Source organism: Pleurodeles waltl, chromosome 3_1 (assembly GCF_031143425.1).
Source record: "Pleurodeles waltl isolate 20211129_DDA chromosome 3_1, aPleWal1.hap1.20221129, whole genome shotgun sequence".
Lineage (NCBI taxonomy): Eukaryota > Metazoa > Chordata > Amphibia > Caudata > Salamandridae > Pleurodeles > Pleurodeles waltl.
The window spans coordinates 1111446325-1111473861 of record NC_090440.1 but is presented as its reverse complement, the minus strand read 5'-3'; the positions used below and the strand labels follow the sequence as shown (position 1 = coordinate 1111473861).

At 41.9% G+C, this 27537-nt stretch overlaps 1 protein-coding gene across 2 annotated transcripts in view; it reads left to right on the top strand.

Moving 5' to 3' along the window:
* Positions 1 to 582: 582 nt before the first annotated feature.
* LOC138284995 (indolethylamine N-methyltransferase-like) overlaps positions 583 to 27537 on the top strand; it is a 108363-nt gene continuing 81408 nt past the window's right edge. For both annotated transcript variants that reach the window (XM_069224394.1, XM_069224395.1), the window contains exon 1: positions 583 to 749. In XM_069224394.1, the coding sequence (XP_069080495.1) occupies positions 596 to 749 (154 nt within the window). In that variant the 5' untranslated portion in view covers positions 583 to 595. The remainder of the gene's footprint in view (positions 750 to 27537) is intronic.

The following is a 27537-nucleotide window of genomic DNA, read 5'->3' as shown; positions in this document are numbered from 1 at the left end:
CCTAGGGTACCCATTACAAACCAGGCCAGCCTCCTACACCCTGAGAAGGCTTCACAGACCCCTATGGGTCCCTGGACCACAGGCTAGGAACCACTGGTCTAGGACCTATAATGGGTGCATTCTGCCCTAAGATTTAGCTGTTTTTTCTGTTTCTCTGTGTTTAGCTTGGAACATTTTGCCATCAGTGGGTTGAAAGTACTTGAAGCATTATAGCCCAGGGCCAAAGGAAGCGATTCTTTCAATGAGTGAGGAGCAGGTGTAATTTGAGCGGAATAAAATTATTTAAAATCATTTTAAAACAAGTATATTTCATTGCACTCCCTTGGTGAATGTAATCCTGGTGCCATGAAGAGGCCCCCATCCCGCACCCACACAGTTTATAAGAAGCATTTAATGACGGAGCATGAAGCCAGATGCCTTTTTATTTGAGAAGTAGGAACACTGTAAACTGAGAGGTTACATAAGGTAATTTTAGCTTTCACCATGACTGTATTGCAAAATTAGCAGAGCATCAAGGATCCATTTCGCAACACTATAAAAGGCGTTGTCTGAGATGAAATTACAGCATTTTGTTCCAGATTTTCAAGCTAACACAATGGAACCTGAATTCGACTTAAAAGATTTGTACCAAAAGGATTTTGATACTGAGAGCTATTTTCAAATGTACTTCAATCCAAAGTCTGATGCATACGTCGAAGGTTATTTTTTGCCCTTTATGTTGGAAAATCTGCATAAGACATTCTCATCAGGCAAGTAGCAAAATGACTGCATTGATGATTTACTTGCTTTAGCATGTTAAGGTGTACACGGCAATGTGACGTTTTACTTAATTGCTTCTGATTTATTTTCGTATAATATCTATTCCTATTTCACATCAGTTTGAAACTTAATTTTCTCGCAGGATCCTTGATTCCTCTCAAGTCAATACAGTATGCCTTATGCGACCAGATTGGTGGTGGTGGGGGGGCTTCAGATTTCCCAACAATTCCGCTAGCACATCCTGTTAAAATGAATTACACAACAAGCAGGGCGCACAAGACGAGCTTAGAAGGCAGCGTAATTGGAGAGGAATGCTCATTCGGAGGGTTGCTAAGTGAAAGAAACACGTTATTTGTGAAATAGCCAAAATTTTTGAAGTTTTTCCAAACAGAACGAGAGGGAGAGGGTGTGTGTGGGTTGTGTCTGTATGTGTAACATTTCCTAGTAAAATCTGACAAAAACTGCACCATACCCGACTGAAAGCACCTGTACTCAACTATGTATCATAAAATACATTTACTAGGGGGCGTAGCACCCCAAACATCCCCTCCTAACAAGAAGCTACGATGGATCGTCAGGTTATAGATAACCAAAAATAAAAGCTGAAAAAAAGCTTCTTAAAGCATATTAGTGCAAAAAAATGCAAAAACACAATCAGATAATAACGTAGTGACATGTAAGAACAAGCATTTGCAATGCAACGGATCTCGCATTAAGTCGAGTTAGAGCTATTAGCATTGTAAACACATAACCAGACTTTTCTTGCCACATTAAATGAGGAAAAGAAAAAAAAACGAGTGCTACTGCGCTGTGTAAAAACAGCGTGATCGCGCTGCGAAATAAAGTGGAAAAGTAGTCCAGAAACCATACGGAAAACATAGAGCCTTGCATGATTCCAGTAGTTTACCGGTGTTCTCGAGGAGGGCTAAACACCGGAAAAGGCATGACGTGTGCATGCCTTTCACGAATGAAAATAAGCGGATTTTAAAAGGCAAGCCCACGAACCAATGAAAGTGACTGACCTAAAATGGGAGTGGTTAAAATCCCCCTAAAGAGAGATTAGAAGAGGGGCGGAGCACTTTGCACTCGCCCCTAAAAACTACATCAGCTAAAAGCTCAAGTTATATCACCAAATAAAACCACACAATTTCAAGAAAATCGCCTGTAATATATAGTTTTATAGTTTGTTTTCTGTGGCATCCTTAATTAAATTAAATCCAGACTCAATGTAACTTGTTCCCCAATATAGAATTATCATTGTATGCCACGTACAGAAGTACAGCATCAATCACAGCGAGTTATAGGTAAACGTTAAATTTGTTGAAACAGATCATTAATTAAAGACTGCATGTTAATAATGTGGCGATATTGTGACCTCAAAACAGCAGTTCAAACTTTAAAATCCTTTACCAATAGTCACCAAGCTTTAGGTCTAAATGCATTTGAAATCCAGGAAGTTGCAAGATATTTGCTGGACTTTGGCCAGACAAATAGATGCTGGTCTACTACTTAACATGACTTGTTTATCAAGAGAAATTCATATCTGGGAAGTGTACAGAAATATTTTTCGGCAGTGCCCACATACAACGTAATTTGAAACCAATTCGTAGAAGGGGCAGAGCCCCCAGTAAGCCCTACATGTAAAGTGTCTTAACGTTGCACTAAAAAATAAATAAAGAAGTGGTCCTTCTAAGTTCTTGATGGTGTCCTTAAAAAGGGCACAAGAAATCGATGAAAAGGCTTTTTGTTTTTCACCAACTACTCTGGGCCCCCACCTGCAACTTTAAATCAAATTTAAAAAAAACATGGGTGGTGTCTAATCAGGATAAAAAAAAACACATCGTAAAAACCCTTTTGATAAGTTCTTCACTAACATCAACGAAAAACATTTCCCTGATTGTTAACTCCAACATCTAACAGGCCAAAGGTCTTCAGAGTTACCTGCAATGTGATGTAAAACATGCCTAATAATGAACATGAAGCAATTGAGGAATGCTGAATTTGTGCCCATATTTTGTGGAGCTCAGCACCGGCACTTGTTTATGGGAACACACCACACAGTGGCATTTTCAAGTTGTTTTTTGAAGCACAGCATGTGTCTTTAGTAATACAATATATTAAAAAGTTATTTAAATTATATTTTTAAAAAATCGCACTTCCAAACTATTCCTACAGATGAACTGAAATAGTGCAAAATGTCTCACTTGTTTAAGTGTAATGATTAGTAGGTAATGCTGGGGACTGCCACTCGACAACTGCTTTGGGTTGTATCGGAAGCAATAGAATACCATTAGCCCTGATGCTCATATTTTTGATAAGGACAGTTGTAGACTAGTGTGAAAAATGTCTTATGGATACCTTGAAATACGTTCTACAAAAGTACAAAAAAAAATACTAACAGATTAATAAAGTGTATGTAAACAAAATAGTGACTGAAAACTATTAAAACATTCTGTAAATGTAAAGGGATTTGAAATTGAGGCTAAAAATTAAGTTGAATTGTTGGAGCAGTGCAAGTGTCTCAAACACAATACAGTATGGAGGAAGAGTGGCCTCATTTCAACTTAGAAAAACCCCATCCTTCCCATTAAAATTTTGATTTTATTTTATATTTGTTAGCAAATTAAATAAAATGCTTAATCATTGGTGTATTTGTTTGATAAAGGTTCGTTTCTGTATTTTTTGTGTACTGTTTTGTGGTTCAGATCATTAAAATGCTTAGGCTGGGGCCCCCAGCTTCTAGTAGAGACTAATGGTGGTCTATGTATTCCAATAATGATTCAGTGGAGGTACCAGGGTTTGAGTAATAATTAGGCAGGGGTCCACAGAAGTGAAAAGGTTAAGAACCACTGATCTTGTGGAATGTGGAAAGTTCCAATTCTGTCTTTTCCGCGAGATAAAAAATAAATCAGTTTACCATCCCCTTTTGCTTATCTACCAACCTTTAGAAAGCACAGTAAAAGGCCTGGTTTAGGGGTGAGGCAGGAACGGAAGTGGTATAACCCACGTTGTAGATAGACAACCCCAGATGTAAGGAGAGAGAATGTGGATCCTTTGCGAAGGTCCTTGGAATTACTAACACAGAAAGGTCAACCACATTGTAAAATCAGGGGGCACAGGTACACAAAGGCAGATTCCTGTTACATGAAGGCAGAGTATGAACCACAACTCAACGACCAAACACAATCTCGAATAGCCGAAACCTCAAGAACACGCGGGCTCATTGTTTCTCTTTTGGGCAAAGGAGTGTCTTGTTGTATCAGTTATCTTCTCTACTTTTTTTGCTCGTTTCAAACTGGTATCTGACATCCCTTTAAGCTTAAAGTGAAGTAACAGAGGTCTCCTTTGGAGACCATCAGAGGCCGTGGTGGAACACAACTCTACAGGGAACGACAACCCATTCTGCTATTCTTGATAAGACTATGAGAGGACACCAGTGAATTTATATAAACAGAGTATCTCCAGAGAGGAAATGAGGAGTGTCATAGTTCAGATAAAGGGCCTTTTGGATTATGTTGGATTTACAGAACATCAATCAAAACACACCAAGCGATTTGCAGGGGTGACGTTGGCGACAGTCTTGAAGTAAAAGGCTGTCACGACCTGCCACTCTATATTTACCGAAGGACAACATGACGTGCGTCAGTTTCTACATACTTCAGTGTTCTTGGGCAGCAGTTGTGTGCCGCGCCCTAAACTCAGTCCTATTAAAAATGGATTAAGTGAGTGGGGGTCAGGTTTAACTGCAGGGCCTCAAAATAATAAGTAGGCAGATTTCTTATTGGTTTAAACATTTCCATACGTGTTTTGGTGTCTGCTGGAAAAACTGCTATACAAAGACCTAACTATGAAAACTAAGGTAACAGATGATGGGGGTGGCCTCCTATAGCACAGTTTACATCCACCGCCTCGCTGTTCCTCCAAAACAGTAAAAATATACATAATACACAAACTGCCCCATGGAAATATCCAAGTCAAGCTTTTCGAGGTCACTCCAGCTCCCAACCTTATCAAACACTACCGGGTCAGTAGAGGGCTGTGGGCCCTTTTCATCGAGGCCTTTCTCTGAAAATGAACATACTTGTTGTCATAGGCGGAGATGCCTTCGGTACACCTGGGGGGTCTATACGGACAGATATAGAACCGGCTCTCGCATTCAGGGAACTAACCCACAGCCCAGTGGGAGGCGCTATGGGCCTCAGTGCGGACCATCCACAGTACAAGAGCCACAGATACAGCTCCCTCCCTCACCCTACAAAGAAAGCGGCCACACTCACCCCGTGAGGGGCACCGGTCACGGCGCTGCCCGGGTCTCGGAGGTGAAAGAGGAAGGCCTCTGTGAACCGGCTCACCGATCACACGCAGCAACCGAAGGGGAGATGGCGGCGATGGAAATAAAGGATGGACACGTCTGCTGCAGTCTGTTGTCTATTTCTTATGGTTTCGCCACCATACTGTGGCTGCAGCCCTCCCGTGAACTAACTAGAAACAGTATCAGAAAACATCCAAGCCTATAATAAACAAGCCATTTTGAGGAAAATCAAACTTGCACAACTCACATAAACACGTCTCGTGTTTTACTGTGACCTTTATAAGCAAGCTGGCCGTAAGTCTTACAATAAAAAAAAATTGTATATTTGTCTACTGAACGGAGAGCTACAATCAGTGCTCACAGTGATGAAAACAATAAGCTTTACAGCTTAACTCGCATGAACACATGGATTGTGTTTTACCGATCATCACTCACAGTGATGAAAAAATAATCTTCACAGCTTAACTCGCATAAACACATGGGCCATGTTTTACCGTAACCTTTTATAAATATGCACAAGAAACTGAATCATGTTTACACAACATAAAAACAGTGAGGGGAGAGCAAGCTGGCCCTGGAAAAGCCCCCCTCTATTTTTATTAAGTTTGCAGAGGGAGCTGGTGGGGAGGAGGGACTGAACAAGCACCCACAGTGTTGAAGTGAAAAAGGCAAATGCTAAAAAAAAGTCCCTTACAGAAGACATAAACAGGACATAGCATAATTACACAGTACTTTGAGCTGCTCCCAAAGTGAAAAAAGGTAGGGCAAAGAGGCAGACCTGACCACTAGCAAGCAAGGATTTTTGAAGGACACTGCAACTAACAAATTAAATAGCTTTTCTTCACAGTATAAGTATACTAAAAGTATACAACACTTTGAACGCTAACGCTCGACCTAAAAAATATGATATTCAGAGCACTGTGTATGGTGCAAAAGGATCTGTTCAAAAACATTATAAAAGAGAAAAGAGATTGAGATATGTGCAATGAAATAATCTTAGAGCTGCCACTGCCTCCATACATATATTTCACTGTAGCGTCTTACAACTGAACTGTCTTACAATGAAGCAGGGGCTATCTAGGCAATATAAACCATGAGCAGAAGTGCCTGCCTCTTGTGCGCTGGTTCATTAAAATGAGGTGGGTGCTTTCATTGTGTAGCTGAATTGTCATGGTACTGTAACATCCTAGTATTTACAGCTGAGAGTTGTGTCAGGCTTCAGGTGTGCATGCGCACACTCACACACATACTCTTCTTGCTGTCACAGGGGTGATGCATGCCTGCAACCAACCTGATTAATATGCAGAAGCCTGCTGTCTTCCTTTTCGGCACATATACCACTGACAAAGAGCAACACGCTTAAGTAACAGTCTTCCAGATGGTCATTGCCTTATATAATTTGAACTATTTTTGCAGCCCATGTGGAATCATGCACCCACAGCTTGAAAGTCCCTGGTTTCTGGAGGTCTTTGTATGATACTGACACACGAATGGTGGTGATGCAGGATTATATGGGAGGAAAAGACAGTTAACAATACAACTCTATGGCCTGTCAAAAAAGAATATGGCAATATATTTCTGATCTAAAAGGCTGAGCTATTGGATTTACTAATGCTTTTTTCCAAGGCATTACTTTCGATAGGCAGCTCCAGCATTTGCCCTCTTGAGGAAGGTTCAAGCATGATAAGAAGTTACCCAAGAGATCCACAATTCAACTGCTTTATTTAAAGCACAGAAAAGAGGAAGACGGCAGGATCCTGCAAGTTGAAGGAGGCCTCTTCTAGCTGCCTCCCTGTTCAGGAAGGGAGGACAGGGTGGAGTGGAGGGAACTGAAACAGGGCCACACATGGCCAGAATGGAATGAAACAACAGAGTGTTTTTCCTGCTCTGTTCTGTTGTGTAGTGCATAGTACAAAGTGAGGAAATAGAGTCTGAATCAGAGGGTTGAGACAAGTAGCTCTCTTGTGATGCAAGGACTTGATCCTACAAACAGATCAGGTTATATTTACATAATCTGCTAGAGTGAGGGTGGTGTGCCACACCACACTGACCTTAATGATGGTGGTAAACGGAGAAAGATAGAAAGGTGGAGTGTTGGACATGGTCTTTTTTGCAGGGTTATTGCAAACTTTTTTTGCCTTCTTCCTCCTATTTTTTCTGACCTGTTTTTGTTGGCTTTAGGACAGTGTGTACTTTATAACTGCTAACCCGTGCTAAAGTGCATATGCTCTCTACCTAAAATGTATTGGTGATTGGTTTATCCGTGATTAGCATATTTGATTTACTAGTAAATGTAGGAGGCTGGCCTGGCTCATAGTGGGTACCTTGTAGTACTTACACCTTGTGCCAGGTCCAGTTATCCCTTATTAGTAGAATAGAGGTGTTTCTAGCAGCTTAGGCTGATAGAGATAGCTATGGCAAAGCAGCTTAGGCTGAACTAGGAGACATGCAAAGCTCCTACCATACCACTTATATCATATAGCACTATATCATAAGAAAACACAATACTTAGAGTTACTAAAAATAAAGGTACTTTATTTTAGTGACAATATGCCAAAAGTATCTCAGAGGATACACTCCCTTAGGGGGTAAGTAATATACACAAATTATATGTACACAAACCAAAAACAGGTAAGTAACAGTTAGAAAAGTAATGCAAACAATGTAGAATCACAATAGAATGCAAAAGGTAGAAATAGGCCTAGGGCAACACAAACCATATACTCCAAAAGTGGAATGCAAACCACAAATGGACCCCAGGATCTAGTGTAGGTTGCAGAGGGTTGCTGGGACTGTTAGAAAACACTAAGGGTGTCCAAGATTCCCAACCCCAAGACCCTGAAAAGTAGGAGTAAAGTTTCCCATACTTCCCCAGAAAGATAGTAAAGTCGCGATAGGGGATTCTGCAAGGACAACAACTGCCAGTAAAACACTGAAGACAGATTCCTGGACCTGAGGACCTGTAAAGGAAGGGGAACAAGTCCAAGAGTCACACCAGTGTCTGGGGGGGGGCAAGAGCCCACTAAACCCCGGATGAAGTGCAAAAGGGCTGCCTCTGGGTGGAAGAAGCCAAAGATTCTGCAACAATGGAAGAAGCCAGGAACTTCTCCTTTGGTCAGAAGATGTCCCACAGGCTGCTGGAGGATGGAGAGTTGTGTCCACGCAGAAAGACTGCAAACAAGCCTTTCTAGCTGCAAGAGTCACGGTTGAGGAGTTTGGGTGCTGCTGGGGCCCAGGAAGGACCAGGAGGTCGCCCCTTGGAGGAGGAGACAGAGGAGGCACACAGCAACTCAGAGAACCCCCAAGGAAGCAGGCAGCACCCGCAGAAGTACCGGAACAGGCTATTAGAAGATCTTAGGACAGCAGTCAACTCAGAGTCACAAAGGAGGGTCCCACGACGTCTGAGTCCAACTCAGCGAGTTGTGCAATGCAGAACAGAGTGCTGGGGACCTGGGCTAGGCTGTGCACAAAAGAAGTCTTGGAAGAGTGCAGAGAAGCCCGAGCAGCTGCACATCATGCAGTACACAGGATTACTGTCTGACGTGGGGAGGCAAGGACTAACCTCCACCAAATTTGGACAGAAAGGCCACTGGACTGTGGGAGACACTTGGACCCAGCTCCTGTGTTCCAGGGACCAAGCTCGTCAGGATGGGAGGGGACCCAGTGGACTGGTGATGCAGAAGTTTGATGCCTGCGTTGGCAGGGGGAAGATTCTGTCGACCCAGGGGAGATTTCTTCCTGGCTTCCAGTGCACGGTGAAGGCAGACAGCCCTCAGAGCATGCACCACCAGGAAACAGTCGAGAAAGCCAGCAGGATGAGCCCCTACAATGTTGCTGGTAGTCTTCTTGCTACTTTGTTGCGGTTATGCAGGTGTCCTGGAGCAGTCAGTGGTCGATCCTTATCAGAAGTTGAAGAGGGAAGTGCAGAGGAACTCTGGTGAGCTCTTGCATTCGTTATTTGAGGAATAGCCCACAGGAGAGACCCTAAATAGCCCACAGAGGAGGATTGGCTACTGAGAAAGGTAAGCAACTATCAGGAGGGGTCTCTGACGTCACCTGCTGGCACTGGCCACTCAGAGCTCTCCATTGTGCCCTCACACCTCTGCATTACAGATGGCAGAGGTCTGGGACACACTGGAGGAGCTCTGGGCACCTCTCCTGGGAGGTGCTGTTCAGGGGAGTGGTCACTCGCCTTTCCTTTGTCCAGTTTTGTGCCAGAGCAGGGCTGGGGGATCCCTGACCCGGTGTAGACTGGCTTATGCAGAGAGGGCACCATCTGTGCCCATCAAAACATTTCCAGAGGCTGGGGGAGGCTACTCCTCCCCAGCTCTTCACACCTATTTCCAAAGGGAGAGGGTGTAACACCCTCTCTCAGAGGAAATTCTTTGTTCTGCCTTCCTGGGACCAGGCTGCCCAAGCCCCAGGGGGGCAGAAACCTGTCTGAGGGTTGGCAGCAGCAGTATCTGCAGTGGAGACCCCGGAAAGTTAGTTTGTCAGTACCTGGGCTCTGTGCTGGAGACCCGGGGATGTATGGAATTGTCCCCCCAATACCAGAATGGTATTGGGGTGACTATTCCATGATCCTAGACATGTTACATGGCCATGTTCGGAGTTACCATGGTGATGCTACATATAGGTATTGACCTATAGGTAGTGCACACGTGTAATGGTGTCCCCGCACTTACAAAGTCTGGGGAATTTTCCCTGAGCAATGTGGGGGCACCTTGGCTAGTGCCAGGGTGCCCACATACTAAGTAACTTTGCACCTAACCTTCACCAAGTGAGGGTTAGACATAAAGGTGACTTATAAGTTACTTAAGTGCAGTGTAAAATGGCTGTGAAATAACGTGGACGTTATTTCACTCAGGCTACAGTGGCAGTCCTGTGTAAGAATTGTCTGAGCTCCCTATGGGTGACAAAAGAAATGTTGCAGCCCATAGGGATCTCCTGGAACACCAATACCCTGGGTACCTAGGTACCATACACTAGGGAATTATAATAGTGTTCCAGTGTGCCAATCCGGATTGGTAAAATTATTCACTAGCCTGCAGTGACAATTTTAAAAGCAGAGAGAGCATAAACACTGAGGTTCTGGTTAGCAGAGCCTCAGTGATACAGTTAGGCACCACACAGGGAACACATATAGGCCCCAAACCTATGAGCACTGGAGTCCTGGCTAGCAGGATCCCAGTGCCATATATCAAACACACTGACAACATACAGTTTCCACTATGACCACTGGGCCCTGGCTAGCAGGATCACAGTGAGACAGTAAAAACACCCTGACATCTACTCACAAACAGGCCACAAGTGGGGGTAACAAGGCTTGAAAGAGGCTGTCTTCCTACAGTAAGTCCCTATTATAGTGCAGGAGGTGTGACCCGCAAGCACTATCTCTCCCATAGGGTAACATGGGAATTACCTTTAAATTTCTTTCAAGTGTAGTTTCCCATTGGGAGCGGATGGAGATATGGAGGCAGGGGTCTCTGAATTCACAATTTAAAAATATATCTTTAGGTGAAGTTGGTTCTTGAATTGTAAGTTTAAAAATGCCACCTTTAGGAAGTGGACATTTTCTTTCTTAACCTTTCTGTGCCTATGCCTGTCTGCTAAATACACATCCTCTGTCAGGTCGACAGTTGGGCTTTTTTGTGCATTCACTCTAGACATTCACACAAAGGGACCTAGGTGTGCCCTGGATAGCCTGAAGGCCCGTCACCAGGCTGATGGGTCTTCCTGAGCTAAAGTGGTGGGAGGAGGTGACTTTTGCACCTAAATACGGCTATGTCCGTTCTCACACAAAGTAGTCTCCAATCCCCAGTAGTGTGTCTGTGGCCTGGGTAGGGAAAGGTGGGGTCTTGTAAACTACAAAGATTTATCTTTGAAGTTTGCCTACTTCAAAGGCAGAAATGGGTTTGACTACTGGACCTTTGACACCACATAGTTATAATCCTTTTGGACTCAGGAAATTCTACCAGGAAGAAGAGCTGGATGCTGTAGACATGCCACTCTGTCTGATGCTTTGTTGTGCTGGCCTGCTTCTTGCTGCTTCTGACCAGGAAGTGAAAAGGACTGGACTTGACTTTCTATATCCTGCTTCCAAAGGTTCTCCAAGGGCTTGGCTGAGCTTGCCTCCAGTTAGGAAGTCTCAGGAATATCAAAGATTTTACTTGCCAGTACCTGTGTTCTTATGCTGAGAGTCCTGACTTACCAAGTGGTGCCAAATCCAGTTCCTGGGCCCTTGGGAGTGAGGTCTGGAGCAGAAAGAAAAAAACCTGGTGTAATGACTTTGGAACTGGCACCGCGCCCTGCACTGTAGCCATGGTCCCCGCTGAGTGCACTGAACCTGACCTACAACGCAAGCCTGACGCTGTTAAAGTGCCTCCGAAGTCTCACAACAATGTGAGTCCAGAGTGCTGTGTCACCGATGCTCGATACACCCAACTCCGCAACAGTACCTGTGGCCCCGTCTTGTGATTTCAACACTGTGAAGTTGACGCCTTGTCGTAAGGAACTGCCGCCTTGCTGCCAACACTGCAACATCTTCCCTGCAACCATAAGAAACTGAAGCCTCAACTTCCCTGCCTAGCAGTAAGGAACCGACGCCTCACCCCCGGTGACAGTAAGAATCTGACTCCGCACCGTCTCCAGCGATGCCTCACCTCCCCGACGCCATGCAACATCTTTGTTTCCTCATCGTTTTAAAAGGTACTGTAACTGGGGTCCACATTACTCTGCATCCGGCCCGTGCTCCCTCATGGGTGGCGCTGGACTGTTGGAAGTGATTTCGTCAAGCAGCTTTGATAGCCCCAGTTGGAGCTATTTTGTTTCTAAGCACTATACTGCATTTAATCTTTGAAAATTCATATTAATACTTGTGTATGTTGGATTTTTATCATTTCGGTCTTATTTTACTATTTAATATTGGCTACGTTTCTAAACTGGTGTGGAGTACATTTGTGGCGTTTTCACTCTGTTACTGTGTGTGTGTGTACAATTACTTTACACATTGCCTCTGAGATAAGCTAGACTGCTTGTGCCAAGCTACCAAGGGGGTTGAACAAGTGTTATCTTAGCTGTGTGATTCCCTTCCCCTGACTAGAGTAAGGGTCCTACTTGGATAAGGTGGAAACCGCTGCAAACTAAAGATCCCATTTCTAACATGGAGGTAGAGCAAGGAAACAGCTTTAGCTGAAGAAAGAAGGACGCCATCCAATTGTAAGTAAGTGGTGACCCTACGCCCACTCAATGTATTGTATAGTTTACAATGAGTGTTTCAAAAAGGGACATTAAAGCCATCTGTGGCAGTGGTCTAAAATCTGCAAGCACTAGAATGCAATTACAAATACGTATACTGAGTGTTCAGCAGGCTAGTGTCCTGTCATGGGATCACTTGAGATCTCTGCAGACTATGATTTACTCCAGGTTAAACTTAAAACACAGGTAGTCATCTGCACCAAAGAGCTTAGATAACTTCCAGGTTGAATACAATAGAAATACCTACTAAGGAAAGCAAGAAAGTTAAATATATTCCAACGGCGTGAAACCATTGACTTAAAAGTTTGAAATGCATTTTCTGCAAGTTCCATAATAAAGGAGGGGGAGAGTGAATTATACTTGATTGACAAGTGTGTTCCACAAAGGAGAATAACCCCAGTGCCTGCATCCTACTCATTCTGGTAGGTTGGAAATTGCCTGTTAGGATGTACAAATTATGTGGCCATTGCTTACTTTTAGCTGGTGGTTGCTGGTGAAAGCCACAGGCACTCGTTTTTGGGGGGGCTGGCACTTATTTGTTCTGATCAGACAATTACAGTAAGCATGAGAGGGAACAAACACAAAGGGAAAAAAGGAGGAACAGAAAGACTGAAAACCCATCAACAATGGAGAAAGCAGGAGCCTGCAGGAGGAGGATAATGGTCTGGGAGTGTCTGGTAGTGGATTAAGGGCCAGATGTAGGAAGCATTTTGCGCCTCGCAAACGGCGAAAAACGCAGTTTGCGAGGCGCAAAAGGCCAAATGCGATGCACAACCGCAAATTGCGAGTCAATACCGACTCGCAATTTGAGGCTGCGACTCGCAAATAAGAAGGGGTGTTCCCTTCCTATTTGAGAGCGCATCACCATGCTGGGTTGCTTTGGGACCGCGAATGCGGTCGCAAACCAACTCGCAGTCACCATCCACTTGAAGTGGATGGTAACTCATTCGCAAAAGGGAAGGGGTCCCCAAGGGACCCCTTCCCCTTTGTGAATGTCAATAAAAATATTTTTTCAGAGCATGCAGTGGTCCTAAGGACCACTGACTACTCTGAAAAAAACGAAACCAAATGGTTTCGGAATTTTTTCTTTTTGCAGCTCGTTTTCCTTTAAGGAAAACGGACTGCAAGAAGAAAAAAAAAAAACTGCTTTATTCAAAAAGCAGTCACGGACATGGTCGTCTGCTGTCTCCAGCAGGCCACCATCCCTGTGAGTGCATGGACTCGCTATGGGGTCGCAAACTGCGACCCACCTCGTTAATATTCATGAGGTGGGTCTTTGCGACCCCATAGCGAGTCGCAGAAGGTGTCTGAGACACCTTTCTGCATGCACGTTTGCGAGTTGCAATTTGCGAGTCACTATGACTCGCAAATTGCAAATCGCAAAAGTAAACTTACCTACATCTGGCCCTAAGTAGCTGGCTAATACACAGTTTTCGTATTCAGTACACAGACATTTAATAGCAGCAGTCACAGACTTCTGAGAAAAGCTTTGGGCAACAGCACATATTTTTTTGTACAAATTAAGCACTGTCTGCGAAACATCACAGGGAGGTTTAATTCTTTGTCACTGATCCAGACATTTCATACCAGAAAAACTATCATAAAAAAACAAAGCACCCCTCCGCTCCCACCAGCAACCACCGTCATCTGGAAGGGGCTAAGTGGGAGTGGTGCATCTCTTCCATTTGCAGACAGACTCTACAATAATCGGTGACATTTAATAAACATAGGGACAGATTTAAGAAAAGTGGTGTTGCCCCTAGTGCAGAGCCACTTTCCTTGTGCCCCTTAGCCCCCCCCCTCACCACCATGTGTGCACCGTATTTAAAATACGGCGCACCATGGCGCAGGGTAGAGAGCAATAGTGTCATTTTTTAAAACTTTTTTACACTGCAAAATTTTGGCACTACACCTGCAGATGACATAGGGGCCCATTATAGATAATGGAAGACCCCTTTTTTAACGCCTGCTCTGATCAGGCTTTAAAAGTGCCGAAAAATATGGCACAAGGAATTCTCTTAGATTTCTTTGCGTCATTTTTTCAGCCCCCCTAGTGGGGAAATGCCCCCATGCACATATGCCTGGCTCAGACATAATGTGGGGCAAGGGTTTACAAAGTGGGGTAATTCATGATTGAATGCATTGCGCCACTTTGTAAATATTGCGCAGGGAAAATGCCACTTTAGCGCCTCCTTAGCGTAAAAAAAATTACGATATGGCAGCGATAAGGTGGCGATAGGGCTCTTAAATCTGCCCCATACATTTTTGTTAAAGTAGAGTTTAAAAACCTAGAATCCCTTCCAGAAAATACCAAAGGCTAGCGATAGGCTGTTAGCATCTAAAGCCACATTTACACCTCTTTGTCTGACACAAAAGTCTAAAACTAAAAGACAGCTAACTTTAGGAGTCAGCCTTTAATGGTACTGCATGGGACTATGTCACTGGGACAAAGCCTTTAAGTCTTGTATTTTCCATTTACAAATCTGAATGGAGCTAAGACTACGATACACATGCTCTGTTTTGTGTGTAATGAAACCCTGAGACTGCAAACGAGATGGCACAAATATATCTAGTAACTATTTAATAAAGACCCCATGGCTTTCTTTGATTTTCATCAAACTTATTTTGAGTGGGCAACAATTTATTCAACCTACTAAAGAAATTTCAAGTTAACATATGAATCTTCAAGAAATGTTGAATGGCAAGGGGAAAGGATGACCAGTGACAACTTGCATATAAAATCAGCTTCTGCTTCCATTCTGGGTAGAAATTCCTTCAAAGAGGACTTCCGAGCAGTGATGAAAACCTGTAGGATGAGTGTACAACAAATCTGTCAAGAGGAGCAACTAAAACTGATGTCCCTTTAAGGATATGTGAATTTTCATGTTTTATCTATTTTAAAGAAACTAAGGAAACAATTTTAGAGAAAGGACTACTTTATTATCATGACCCCGCGTTATTTTGGCCTTCCTGATTATGCTGGTTTTGTACCAAAGCCCTGGAAGGCAAAATGTCATATATAGGCCCGGTGTAATTTCAATTATGCTAGAGCACTTTTCATGATCTGGGGTCCTTTACGCTATGCTTATAATGTGCAATTCCCGAAATACACCATTATGCCTCATCACTTAGTTGTGCCACAAAATGATGGTGCAGGAGCATGGGTACAACGCAAACGATTGGAAATCCAGTGGCTGTCACTCACAGTACTTGTGTTTTTGGTTCTATTTTTTCTATGCATTTTATGTTGAGATAATTAGGCATAATTTCCAATTTATGATAACTGCACACAACCCAAGTCATAAGGCTGCAGTTTGTTTTTACACCTCCTACTTATCTGACAAAAGTATGACGGCCAAGAACACATCTGTGCTCTAGATGGACTGCAGTTGAAATACCGCCCAGTAGCACATGGGTAGGAAAAATTCCATTACCATGTAGGTAAAAGGCTATTTTTACATAGCCATGAGTTACCCTCATAGTGTACCTTGCAAGCCCACAGTGCAGAGTGCTAATATATGAAATAAGGCACACTAGATAGTGAGGTTGGTGTGCTTGCACAGCAAACTAAAAGCATACAGCTGCAAATGGGGGGCGGGAGGTATTTGCAAGCTTTTGGGGCAGGGCAGTGCCACAAGCCTTCTTGCTGCACTGCCCTGTGTCAGAAGTAAAGGACAGGAATGTGCAGTATTTACAAGATACATAAAAAAAGGAAAAAACAATGTGAAATAAAGGTATTTCTCCTCACTGCACCTCCCTTACGACTCCCCTGGGGAGGTTTAGGTTCCTGAAGCATTCCCAGGTGTACAAATCCTTGTAAATCTGTTAATGCATCAAAATCCAGGGGTGTTGCATGGGAACACCCACTGCAACACCCATGGAATGCTTCCCTGTCGCAGAGTAAGTTAATGTAGCAACTTGGGCTGCATTGACTAAGTCCATATTTACAAGGCCTTGAAAAGTCATGCAGGGTAGCTTTACATGGCTTTGTAAATATGGCCCTGCAGTGTGCACCGCCGGACCATCACTAAAAGTGAAACTCCAGCGGCGGAAAGGGCGTTGTAAATATGGCCCTTTTTAAAGAAAACACACAACAACAGTGACAAGGGAATCATTTACCATTACCAAAAGGCAGGTGTCCTAGCAATGGCAAATGATACCCAATGCAATATATGGAAAAAAACAGCCTCCACAGAGAGTGGGGAGCAAAGAGAAAGGGGGGAGGGAGTACAGACTATATCCCATTCAATTTTCTACAAAGCTATGAAGTCCGGATACTTCATCCAATCAGAATACTGTGAGACCTAAATGTTCCTGGGTGGGATAAACACAAGAATAGTCAGGAAAGACATTGAATCAGGAGCATGGAAGTAAGCTAGACTACAAAGTCTTCCAACAACGCACAAGGGGCTGACCAAATCCTTCTTTAAGTATATATAATGTATTAGAAACAATAGATGTGTCCAACAGACACCTAAACATGTCTGAAGCCCACACCTAAAAGCACATCTTCATATGAAGCTTTCAGGTAGTACCTTGGATTCTTACAATGACAGTGTAGAGAAATATTTGTCTAAGCAGTCTAAGCAATGATGCTTAATTAAACTCTGCTTAAGGTAAGCTTTGAGGGTTCACACCACTGACATGACAGCCATTCAAACATACTCACACAATGCCCACATCCTTAAAAAATTCTAATTCCCAGATTCAACAGATGTTTTTATAGAAGCAGATTGAAATTAATTTCTCCGGAGTATTTTCTTTGGGATTCCTTCCATGTTTCTATCATTCCATCGGGACTTCTTTGCTTGGACCCTGGTGTGTATTGAATAATAAACATTTCATTTGGTTGAAGGATTAATGTTTCTCCTTTCAGATAACAAAAGAACAAGCAAGAAGGTAGATGGTAGTAGCACATCCATGAAGATCTTCAGGACAGTTCCTTCAATTGATGCATCTAATATGCCCTAGCGTTGCTCCGCCCTACACCAGTTTATGTTTTTGTCCCCACTTCCTGTGAAGTAGGTTAACTGTAAACCATCCAGTGATTTTCCTGTGGTCCATTGGCCTTGGTGCGACCACAAACTACGCTTCCCTTGGCGGTAGCTGTTGTCTTGATTGTTCATTGGTGTCTAGCTACTGAGCATCTCTCATTGATGATGATCTTGAGCTTGTTGCCACCTCTCAAACTGATAGAGTGGGAGCTGAGCCCCTAAAATCTTCTGATCCTCAATAATTTATACACCCTGATTTTTGCCTTTGGCAGTTTTGCTGCCAGATCTCTTGTTGGTATAAGCGGTGAGAGACTACACTCCTCACATTAGTTTAGCAGAGTAAATCCAAATAGGATTAGAATACTTTAATAACTGAGTGCTAGATCAAAAATAGGGAAAATAGATTTATTTCAGAATTTTTAATACAAACAATACAGAAAAATGCATAAATCAGCTACGAAGGCTCAGGTACAGGAATACAGAATCACAAAACATAACAAATCCCTATTTAAGCCAACAAATATAGAAACACAGTGAGTGTCTAGCTCATATAAACTACTCACATCATCCCAAGAGAGGAAAAGTCTCAAAATAATCAGACAGATTCTCTGGAGAAAAGTCTCACACAAGTGCTCAAAACCAGGGATTTATAATGCACAATTTATGTAGAATAATTAATAAAACTGAAAATTCAGCATGGTGTCATCATAGGTTTCATTGGCAAATCAAAAACAACCATGTCATTAATAAAGTTTCTTTACACAAACCCACTCAACAGCTTCCTCAGCATCTGCACTCTGGAGATGTGCAACATAATATAAAACTTTCTAAAACAAAATCTCACAAAATTATGTTTTTTTGCATGCCTGCATCTGAACTTCCAGCAGAAATCCTTCAAAATGACACATTAAAGTATACAAAGGACACCTTTGCTCACAGAGCTTGCTTTTTAATAAACGTGACCCCTTTAGTGTCACATCATTCTATGTTCTGTGGAAACTAGGGGAAAGGTAACTTGCAGCAAGCTAATGATTGGGATAGGTAATGAGCAGGAGCAAGATGAGCGGAACACCAAAAACTGCATCCATTTTTAATAAATGTTTTTTGCACAAAAATGTAGCATGACTATTCTACATTACTAATCACACTCCTGATCAAACTAATCACATAGTTTTAAGTGCAACATTATTAATTGATTGGTTACAACTATATACATAATTAAAATTATTTATTCACACAAATAAAATGTCACACAAAATTTTAAATCAGACAAAATGTCAACAGCCTCCCCCTCTAATTATTTTTTTAATAATCACCAAAACCCATTAGTAAATTTTAATAATCAGTCATTAGTTTGTTGAAATCTTTTTGGAAAATTGAATAATCGCCTCCTATTGCCTCAATTGTTCATCTACTGGATCCATGTAGCTTTCCAATTCCAAATCCAGTGATCTTTTTCTTTTTCTGGATTTATTGTCAGTCTTATTTCTACTATTTTATATACTAGTTAAAAACTCTAACAATGTTAGTAATAGAAATAGATAAATTGCACAAACCATAATAATTACTACATGGGTTAAAACTGATACTGATTGAACAGCACCACCACCAATATCACTTAACCAATCACCTACTTTACCAAACTGCGTTCAATCCCCCCTATCCAGGTCCCTGCAGACTTCCATGAGTCTAGTTCCTCCAACAATCTAATCTTGTGAGTCAAATTGGTTATATTAGTAATAAAAGAATCAATTGCTCCACTATTACCTGTTATGTGAGTACAGCACCTTTAGGCTATATTTACCTTATAAAGTCTGCCCTCATTTTCCAAAAGAGTATGTAAAGCAAGGTGACTCTGCTCCACCATTGCTCTAATTGTTGAAATTTCTACATTAACTAATCTAAAAGGCCCTCCTGTAACAACAGCAGGTCTATCTACTTCTGTAGACAATCGCCTAATCTTCACATCATTCATCGCTACTCCCTCTGGAGGAATAATAGCTTCTAAAAAACCTAAAACCACTTGCCCAAAACTTTGCTTCTCTCTCCTCAAACTATGTGTATCATCAATCTCTTTCATATGATAAATTATTGTGAAAACTAAGGACAAGGAACACAATCCCACCCAATTTTACAACAGCTTAAAATAAGCAGTTTGTCGCCAAAACATAATACATTTCCTCATGATAGGTTCTCCTCTCGACATAAAACCTTCATTAGCTTCAATAGATTAGTCACACACAATTTCACCCACAAGTTCTACTCTCCATTCATAGAACTAGGCCTTATTATACACATATATACAATTCACCTTTCCTTTCATGCTCCATTTTCAATCTGGGATGTAAACCTGAAAACCTAAATTCTTCTTCTTTTATTTCTTCAAAAGCAACCTTTTGCTCTTCTAAATGTCTATTTTCACTCCTCTTTCATTATGTGCTGTAATAAAATCAATAAACATGAATACTATCCATTTAGATTCATACTCTCTTCATATTTGTTTTGTGAAATCATTTTTAAATGCTCACCATATTTAATTCCTCTATTATTTCCATCGCTGGACAGATTCTCCAAAAGCAAATTAAAATCAAACAGATAAGGGAAAGATGTTCTTTGTGATTAAAAGTCACAATAAAAACTTCACATGACAGTGAATATGAAATCTCTAATTGTCCATATGTATACCCCTGCCCAGCTGCTGTACTTACTTATCTTTATGATGTGTAAATAGCCCCTAATCATGTTGGTATCTGCACTATCCTTAAAACCACTAACTAAATGCTCTTTATGTACTGGCATCATTTGCATAAATTCTTAATGATTAGTTCTAATTCCAACTTTATTGTTGATATGATATGAAACATTTTCCACAGGACTGAGCAAGCACCCGAAACACACCAACTAATACTTTTAGTGTTATAATGAATAGTGGCAACCCTACAATTTTACAGCATGTGTTGTTTTGCACCTTGTTAGAGACCAAGAATACATTGGTGGAAAAAAATCAAACATTTGTACACAAAATGTTCTTTGAAATAGTAATATTTTTCTTCTTTTTTGTTTTTTCATTAAAACAATAACATAACCAAAAAAATCTAATCAGTATTGGCTTTTCAGGCTTTTTAAGAGTTTATATATCAACAATTTTAACAACTCCATCATAGAGTGACTCAACTTCAGGTGTCATTTCAGTTATTTCAGTCCTTAGGAAAAAATCTCTGATTCTTTCAAGTTTTTCATTAGAACTCAATATTTTAAAGTGTCTATTTCACTTTTCAAGGTGGCTCTTCTTCAGTGTCAGACTCTAGATCCAAAACACTCTCAAAACTACTTTTGCACTTGTTCCCTTCGGAAATAATCAATCTCAATTTCATCTGCATCTTTTTCTGATACTGTGGCTAAATACACCTACTCTGAAGATGCATATTTTCAATCTAGAACTCTCCTTCTGGTTGGTATTTTAGCAATAGGTGATTCTCTCTAGTTAGTTTCTGAGTTCACCTGTTTCTCAAAGATTGTTTTCTAGTTTACAATGCTTTTGTTTGCAAGTTCTCTTTTTTGGAATGTCTTCAACTTTTTCCCTGTAAGTGACAGTGTTTCATTTTTGTCCACTTCAATTCTTTCTCTCAAACTTGAACTTGCAGTTTGATAATACTTCTCCTCTGTCTGCTTTCTCCACCCTGAATCTTTTCTATTGAAAGGGGGTCTTTTTAATTCAGATTTTCAATTGCGATTTATCACTGCTTTGATCAAGGGTGTCTTCTAATGTCCCTGTTGCCACTCATGCTGTTGTCTATTGCATTGCAATAGCTCTTCACTATGATCACTCTGTAACTGAACTTCAAGAGTTTCAAGTTCTTCGTCCGAACTTTGGCTCACCTGAAACTTTTGTCTTGTCTTTGTAGTTTGTTTTTACCAGTTTCAGAAAAATCTTCACCCCCTGGAATTCACACTGCAATCTTGGGTTTACCTTGAGATTGATCATCAGAATGTATAGTCTGATCATTTTTCGCACCTACTGCTTCAGCTATTCTTACTCTCTTTGAGTGAGCAGTGTGGATCAATTGACAGAGCTGTTCATCATTAGGATGACCTGGAATGGCCCTCTCTACCCTTCATCAATGCATCCCTTGCAAAAATGTTTTTGGATTACCTCCCAATCTCTGGCATTCAATACATGGCAGGGTGTATCCTTGTAATCTTCTGCTTTTACGTTTACCAGATAAAAGATGGATTTGACCACATCAGCCAATCATCAGTTATAGAAACTAGGGCAGTTCAAGGTACATGTGAAAGTCTCATTGCTCTGCTCATCACCACCTCGTGGTGAGACAAACTATTCTTCCTATATGGATTACTTATCATATTCATCAGAACAAGGGGAAGAGTGTTGGGCTACTTCAGACCAGTTGAAGCATAAACTTTCACCAGTTTATTCTTGAGACCTCCATTTGAACGTCCCACTAGATCTGAGGATTGTAGTCGATAACTAGAATGAAATCTCTGCTTGATCTCAAAAGCTGTGCAGATTATCTGTAATACTTTGTTCTCACAGTGGCTGCCACAGTCCATCTCAATAGAAGTCAGAAAGCCAAATTTAGGAATTAACTCTCTCAACGATCATTTGGCAACTGTAAGGCTATCTGCTCTGCTGGTGAGGAATACTTCCACCCATTTGGAGAGCAGGCAGAGAGTTACTAAGACATATTTTAAACCATTCCAATGTGGCTTCTCAATAACGTCTGCTTGTAGTCTCGTAAATGGGCCTTCTGATTTGCCAGTGTCGTACTGTAACAGTTTTCTCACCCTGATTGTTTAAATGGCATAATAAACTACAACATACTTCCTCAGCAACATATCTAATTCCTGTATTCTTCCAGTACTTTTCCCAGTTCTAACCAGACCACCTCTTACTGCATGAGTATGATGATGTAAATATTTAGACATAGACTACAACATTGAGCCTGGCAGGATATATTTCTGTTCTTCATTTACATTCAAATCCTGATATTTTTTATAGGACATTTTCACTCATTTGTTGTCTCATGAACAGGCACAACTTCCTGCAAGTCCCCCAATTCACTGAAAGATACCCACACAAATCTATAAAAAAGGAACTCACATTATTTTAACTCTATATAATATCAATTGTGAAATCATAATTTTTATTTTTTGAATATCTGACTTTTATTGCAAGGCACAATAACTGGCCATTTTATCTGTGTATTTATTTGCTAATGTAACCATGCCCTTGCCAAACTTATGACGTGTGCACTTCACAACTGCCACTTCCGTTGCCTTCTGAATTGCTCCCAACAAACCCAATATAAGCATACTATTTTTGATTGGAGCATCTGAAGATGGCATAAGTCCCCTCTGTGACTATATCATGAACAACACCAAACCCATACTGGCTATTGGTATAGACTGTCACATTCAAATTTTGTGATAAGCAGCAAGCTCTGTTTAGGGCAATCGCTTTTATCACTTCTGCTGATGTCACATTTGATAAGGCAAATGCTTCAAATGTCTCTGTGTTAGGCACTGCCTATGCATCTTTAATTCCTCCATTTAGGCCTCTGAGACAAAACAAAATCATCAACAAATAATGTTAAATCTGCTGGTTCCAGTGGTCTTAGGTTTGTGCATAATTTGCTCACTTCTATGCAATCATGCATCATCATCAATTGCATTTCCCATGCCTTCACAATTTTTGTCTGAAATTGGAAGGAATATTTATTTAGGACATTGCATCTTTGAATGGATATATTTTCTGCTTCAAGAATGGGTTTCTCATATTTTGACAACCTACTGTTATGAGGTGTGTTCTTGTTAAAAGAATCTCAACTGAAGGATGGATTAAATTATGACCCATCCAAATGCCATCACTTTGCTAGATTGCCAAACAAAACAGCTGCAACCAATTTCAAACAGATTTACAGCTTCAAGATCTACCACACCTGAAAGATATGCCACTGGACCCATGAGTCCTCCATGTTCCAAAGGAGAAGTGCAGATCCATCTTTCTCAGGACAAAACAGGAAAAAGATCACATTGCAATCAGCTATCCCGAGTGAAGGTGCATGAAACAAACTATTTTTCAATTTCTTAAATTAATTTAGACACTCATCAGCAAATGCCACTCAATCCTGTACATGATTGCATATGAACATTACCAAAGGCTTCACAATCAACCAGGTTTGGAATCCACTGATGATAGTATCCAACAATTCCAAGAAACATTAAATCCTCCCTCTGGGTGGTTGGGGAACTCAATTTTAGAATTGCAGAACCACATTCAAGACTTTCCTCACACCTTTTTTACTATGGTGTCCAAGATAAACACCTATTTTTCACAATACTGCATTTTAATTGCAGAGACTTTATGCCCATTTTCAGAAAAGCTTAGCAATGCAATTGTATCCAATTTACAATTCTCCTTTTATTAAAAGGTTATCAATATATTGAACTAAGACTGAGTTAAACAGCAACTTGAGAGTCTCTAAATCTTTCTTCAGTATTTGGGAGAAAATAGAAGGACTCTGTCTTTACCCTTATGGCATCTTGCATCACAAGAGGACTTTATTCAAAAACTGAATTGCAAAAAGGAACAGTGAATCATCATGAAAAGGACTTGCGATTACTCTATACCATTCTGCTTCTTATGGAATTTGAAACTTCCTCTGCCTCTTTTGTAAGCCTGTACTGCTCAGGACTAGGGAATAATGCAAGTGGTTTGATTTTATTTTCATAGGGTCTGTTCTTTTAATTTATCCAATCTCTTTTCCAGTCTAATCCCATAACTCTTTTTTGATAGTCAGGGAACAACTAAACTCTTGTGTCTTCTGCACTTATTTTAAAAGCTGAATCCTGATCTTTCTTTTCAACTGTGACATTATCCATTGTGCAATATATTATGCAGTTCATTTTCCAAAGAAGATCCCTACTAAGTAAATTAATAGGACTTGAATTGCACAATATAAACTGATTTTTAGTCGTAATCTATTTAAAATGGAATATCAGCTATAACCTCATTAACAACTTGTTTATAGTTCATCCCAACAACTTGGACTACTCTTCCCAAAAGGGGTAGGATTGGAACTTCGACAGAACAAAATTAATTGGAAATTTAACAGGATGGCCATTGCCTTTTCTTTCACTATATGGCTGCGTTGGTTTACCTGTAGGACTCTTCCAAGCAAGTAATCCTACTCCCCCTCAGGCACTCTATTGAAAACTGCTCCCAGCCATCTCATCATTCAGAATCATAGTATTCTGTTGGTATTCTGCATTGTATAACATTATATGTTTATGTTTTGAATAATTACTAAGCTATTGGAATGAACATTTTCTGATTCGCATGACCTGCCTTGAATTTTGCATATTCAACATCACATTACCTCTCTGTTGGATTTTTTAAGGATTCTCCTGAATCATGTTATGATTCTGTCCACACTCTCTTTTCCAGTGTCTGATCCTCCTACAGTAATTACATGCTGTATTCATTTTCAACATTTGCCTTGATTCCACTTCCTCTAGCTTCTTGATTACTTGGTTCTTTCCACTGATTCAATTTCCACAAAATTCATATTTAATCCCATTTGATTCCACAGCTCTTTCTCAAACTGAGTCATCTGAGTAATCACCATGTCTCTTCTAAGTTCTTTTGCCTTATCTCAAAATAATCACTACTATTTTTCGCAAACAACATGATCTCATCAATGGCCTTTGTTAACCAACAAAATTCACTTTGTTGAGTATGATTGTTAATCTTTGATTTCAATCCATTCATGAAAGCAGAAACAGACCCACTAACTCCATCTTTCTCTGGGTTTTCAACTACTCTATGGCCCTCATTATGACATTGGCCATGCTGACGGCCTCCAACTTACTGCCGTGACGGCGGATATTCGTTCACCATATTATGACACACACATTCCAACCCAACAGAATTTAGCCACATACACAAATCCACCAGCCAAAGGTCAGTGCTAAAGTGGTGGTATCAAAACCTACACCATTACGCCAACAGAACAACGCCCACCACATCATGACCCATGAATCACCACAGCAGACATTTAACAACAGTAAACCTTTGACAGTTCATACCGTCGCGCTCACAATGGACACCCACAGACAAAACAACTCCTCATTGGACAATTCAAACAACACACACCTGACACCCATACACACCACACCCACACAGCCACACCAATATAAAACACACACCCACATTACCCACAACCCTTACAATTACAAATCATTGCCACCATAGAGACACCAAGACCACTAAGACAACTGGAGCCACACACTACTCACACCCATACACCACTCAGGCATTACTCATCACACACCCCAACACATTACCTAACACACCCTCACCAACACACCTCACATAACACCCATGGCACCACAAAGACACCCCCGTTTCACAGAGGAGGAGCTAAGGGTCATGGTGGAGGAAATTGTCAGGGTAGAGCCACAGCTATTTGGAGCACAGGTACAGCAAATCTCTATAGCTAGGAAGATGGAGCTATGGCAGAGAATCGTGGATAGGGTTAACGCTGTGGGACAGCACCCCAGAACAAGGGATGACAGGAAGAGGTGGACCGACCTATGGGGGAAGGTACGTTCCATAGCAGCAAGACACCAGCTCACTATCCAGAGGACTGGCGGTGGACTCCCACCTCCTACCCCACAACTCACAGCATGGGAGGAGCAAGTCTTGGCAATACTGCATCCTGAGGGCCTGGCCAGAGACGAAGGAGGACTGGACACTGATAAGTCAACTCTCAACTATTATCACCCCCCTACCTGCATGCCATCACATACCCTCACCCTCACTCCCATCACTCCACTACATCCCACACACTCCATCACATCTCACTAATCGCAATGCCAAGCCCTGCATGCTCTACCAATGCATGGACACCCCTCACAGCCCTGCATGGACACCCATCACTAAAGAATGCACAGCATAGAGAACTAACAATCCCACCATACACTAACATACAAAAGTGAAAGCTGTCAGGGCAAAACCAACCATAGAGGGTAAGCCAGGGATGTACAATATGTCATACACATCTACCATAACACCTCATTTACATCCCCACAGGTACCCTAGCCAATGTCACCGGAGAGGAGGTGCCAGCACTATCCAATCCCACAACTGAAGAGGCCCACAGTGATGACAGTAACTCTGGACTTCAGGATCTGGATGACCTACGTGGCCCATCAGGGACCATTGGACTGCTGGGTACCCAAGTCCAGTCACAGACCACCACAGAGCCTCCCCCTTCAGGAAACACCACCACAGCACCCACACCTTTGTCCCCAGGACACATCCATCAGCAGTGCGTCCACCTGTACAGAGACCCCAGCCACAACTCGCACACAAGACAATCAGGGACCTAGGGTCAGTGGCAGTGGGCACACAGTTCAGGGGACAGCGGCACAGGCCAACAGGGAAACTGGGATGAGTGCTGTGTGCCAGGGGGAGGACAGGCCCAGGGAACCGACTCTCCAGGAGGCACTCTCCGAGATCCTGTGAGCCAACCAACATTCCCAGGACACGATGGGCCAGATCCTGGACAACGTGCAGGAGAACAGGCGACTGCAGGAGGGACAGTACCAGGGGATCAGGGAGGACTTGCAGGCCATCAAAAACCCCCTATTCTCCATAGCAGGGGTGCTGGCAGACATGGCCAACATTATGAGGGAGGCAGTCTCACACCAGCGGGCCCCTGCCACTAGCCAGTCATCTGAACAGCCATCCACTTCCACTGCCGCTAGTGGCCAGGAGGCGCTTACAGGCCACTAACACCCCTCCCCCTGCAGAAGGTGAACCACCCCGCAAATGTTCCCTGCGATCCAGACAGAAGCCAGAGACACTTGCCAAGACCCCTGCCAGGAAATAAGACTCTCCTGGTTGTCCCCCTTGTGACCCACTCAGTCGCCCTGTCCACCTTTGAACTGCTATTACTCCCCTTCCTATGTCCCCTTGGACAATGCACCTGTGCTACAAACACACTGGAACAATACCTTGGACTTTCCTCCATTATCACCCCATCCCATTAGACTTTACCCCTTTATGTTAGCACTTCAATAAACACAGTTTGACAAAAGTCAATTTTGAGTATGTCATGTAAATCCAATATTTATTGTTTGAAACAGGAACAACCATTGCAAATGAACTGTACATAGAACGATCATAGA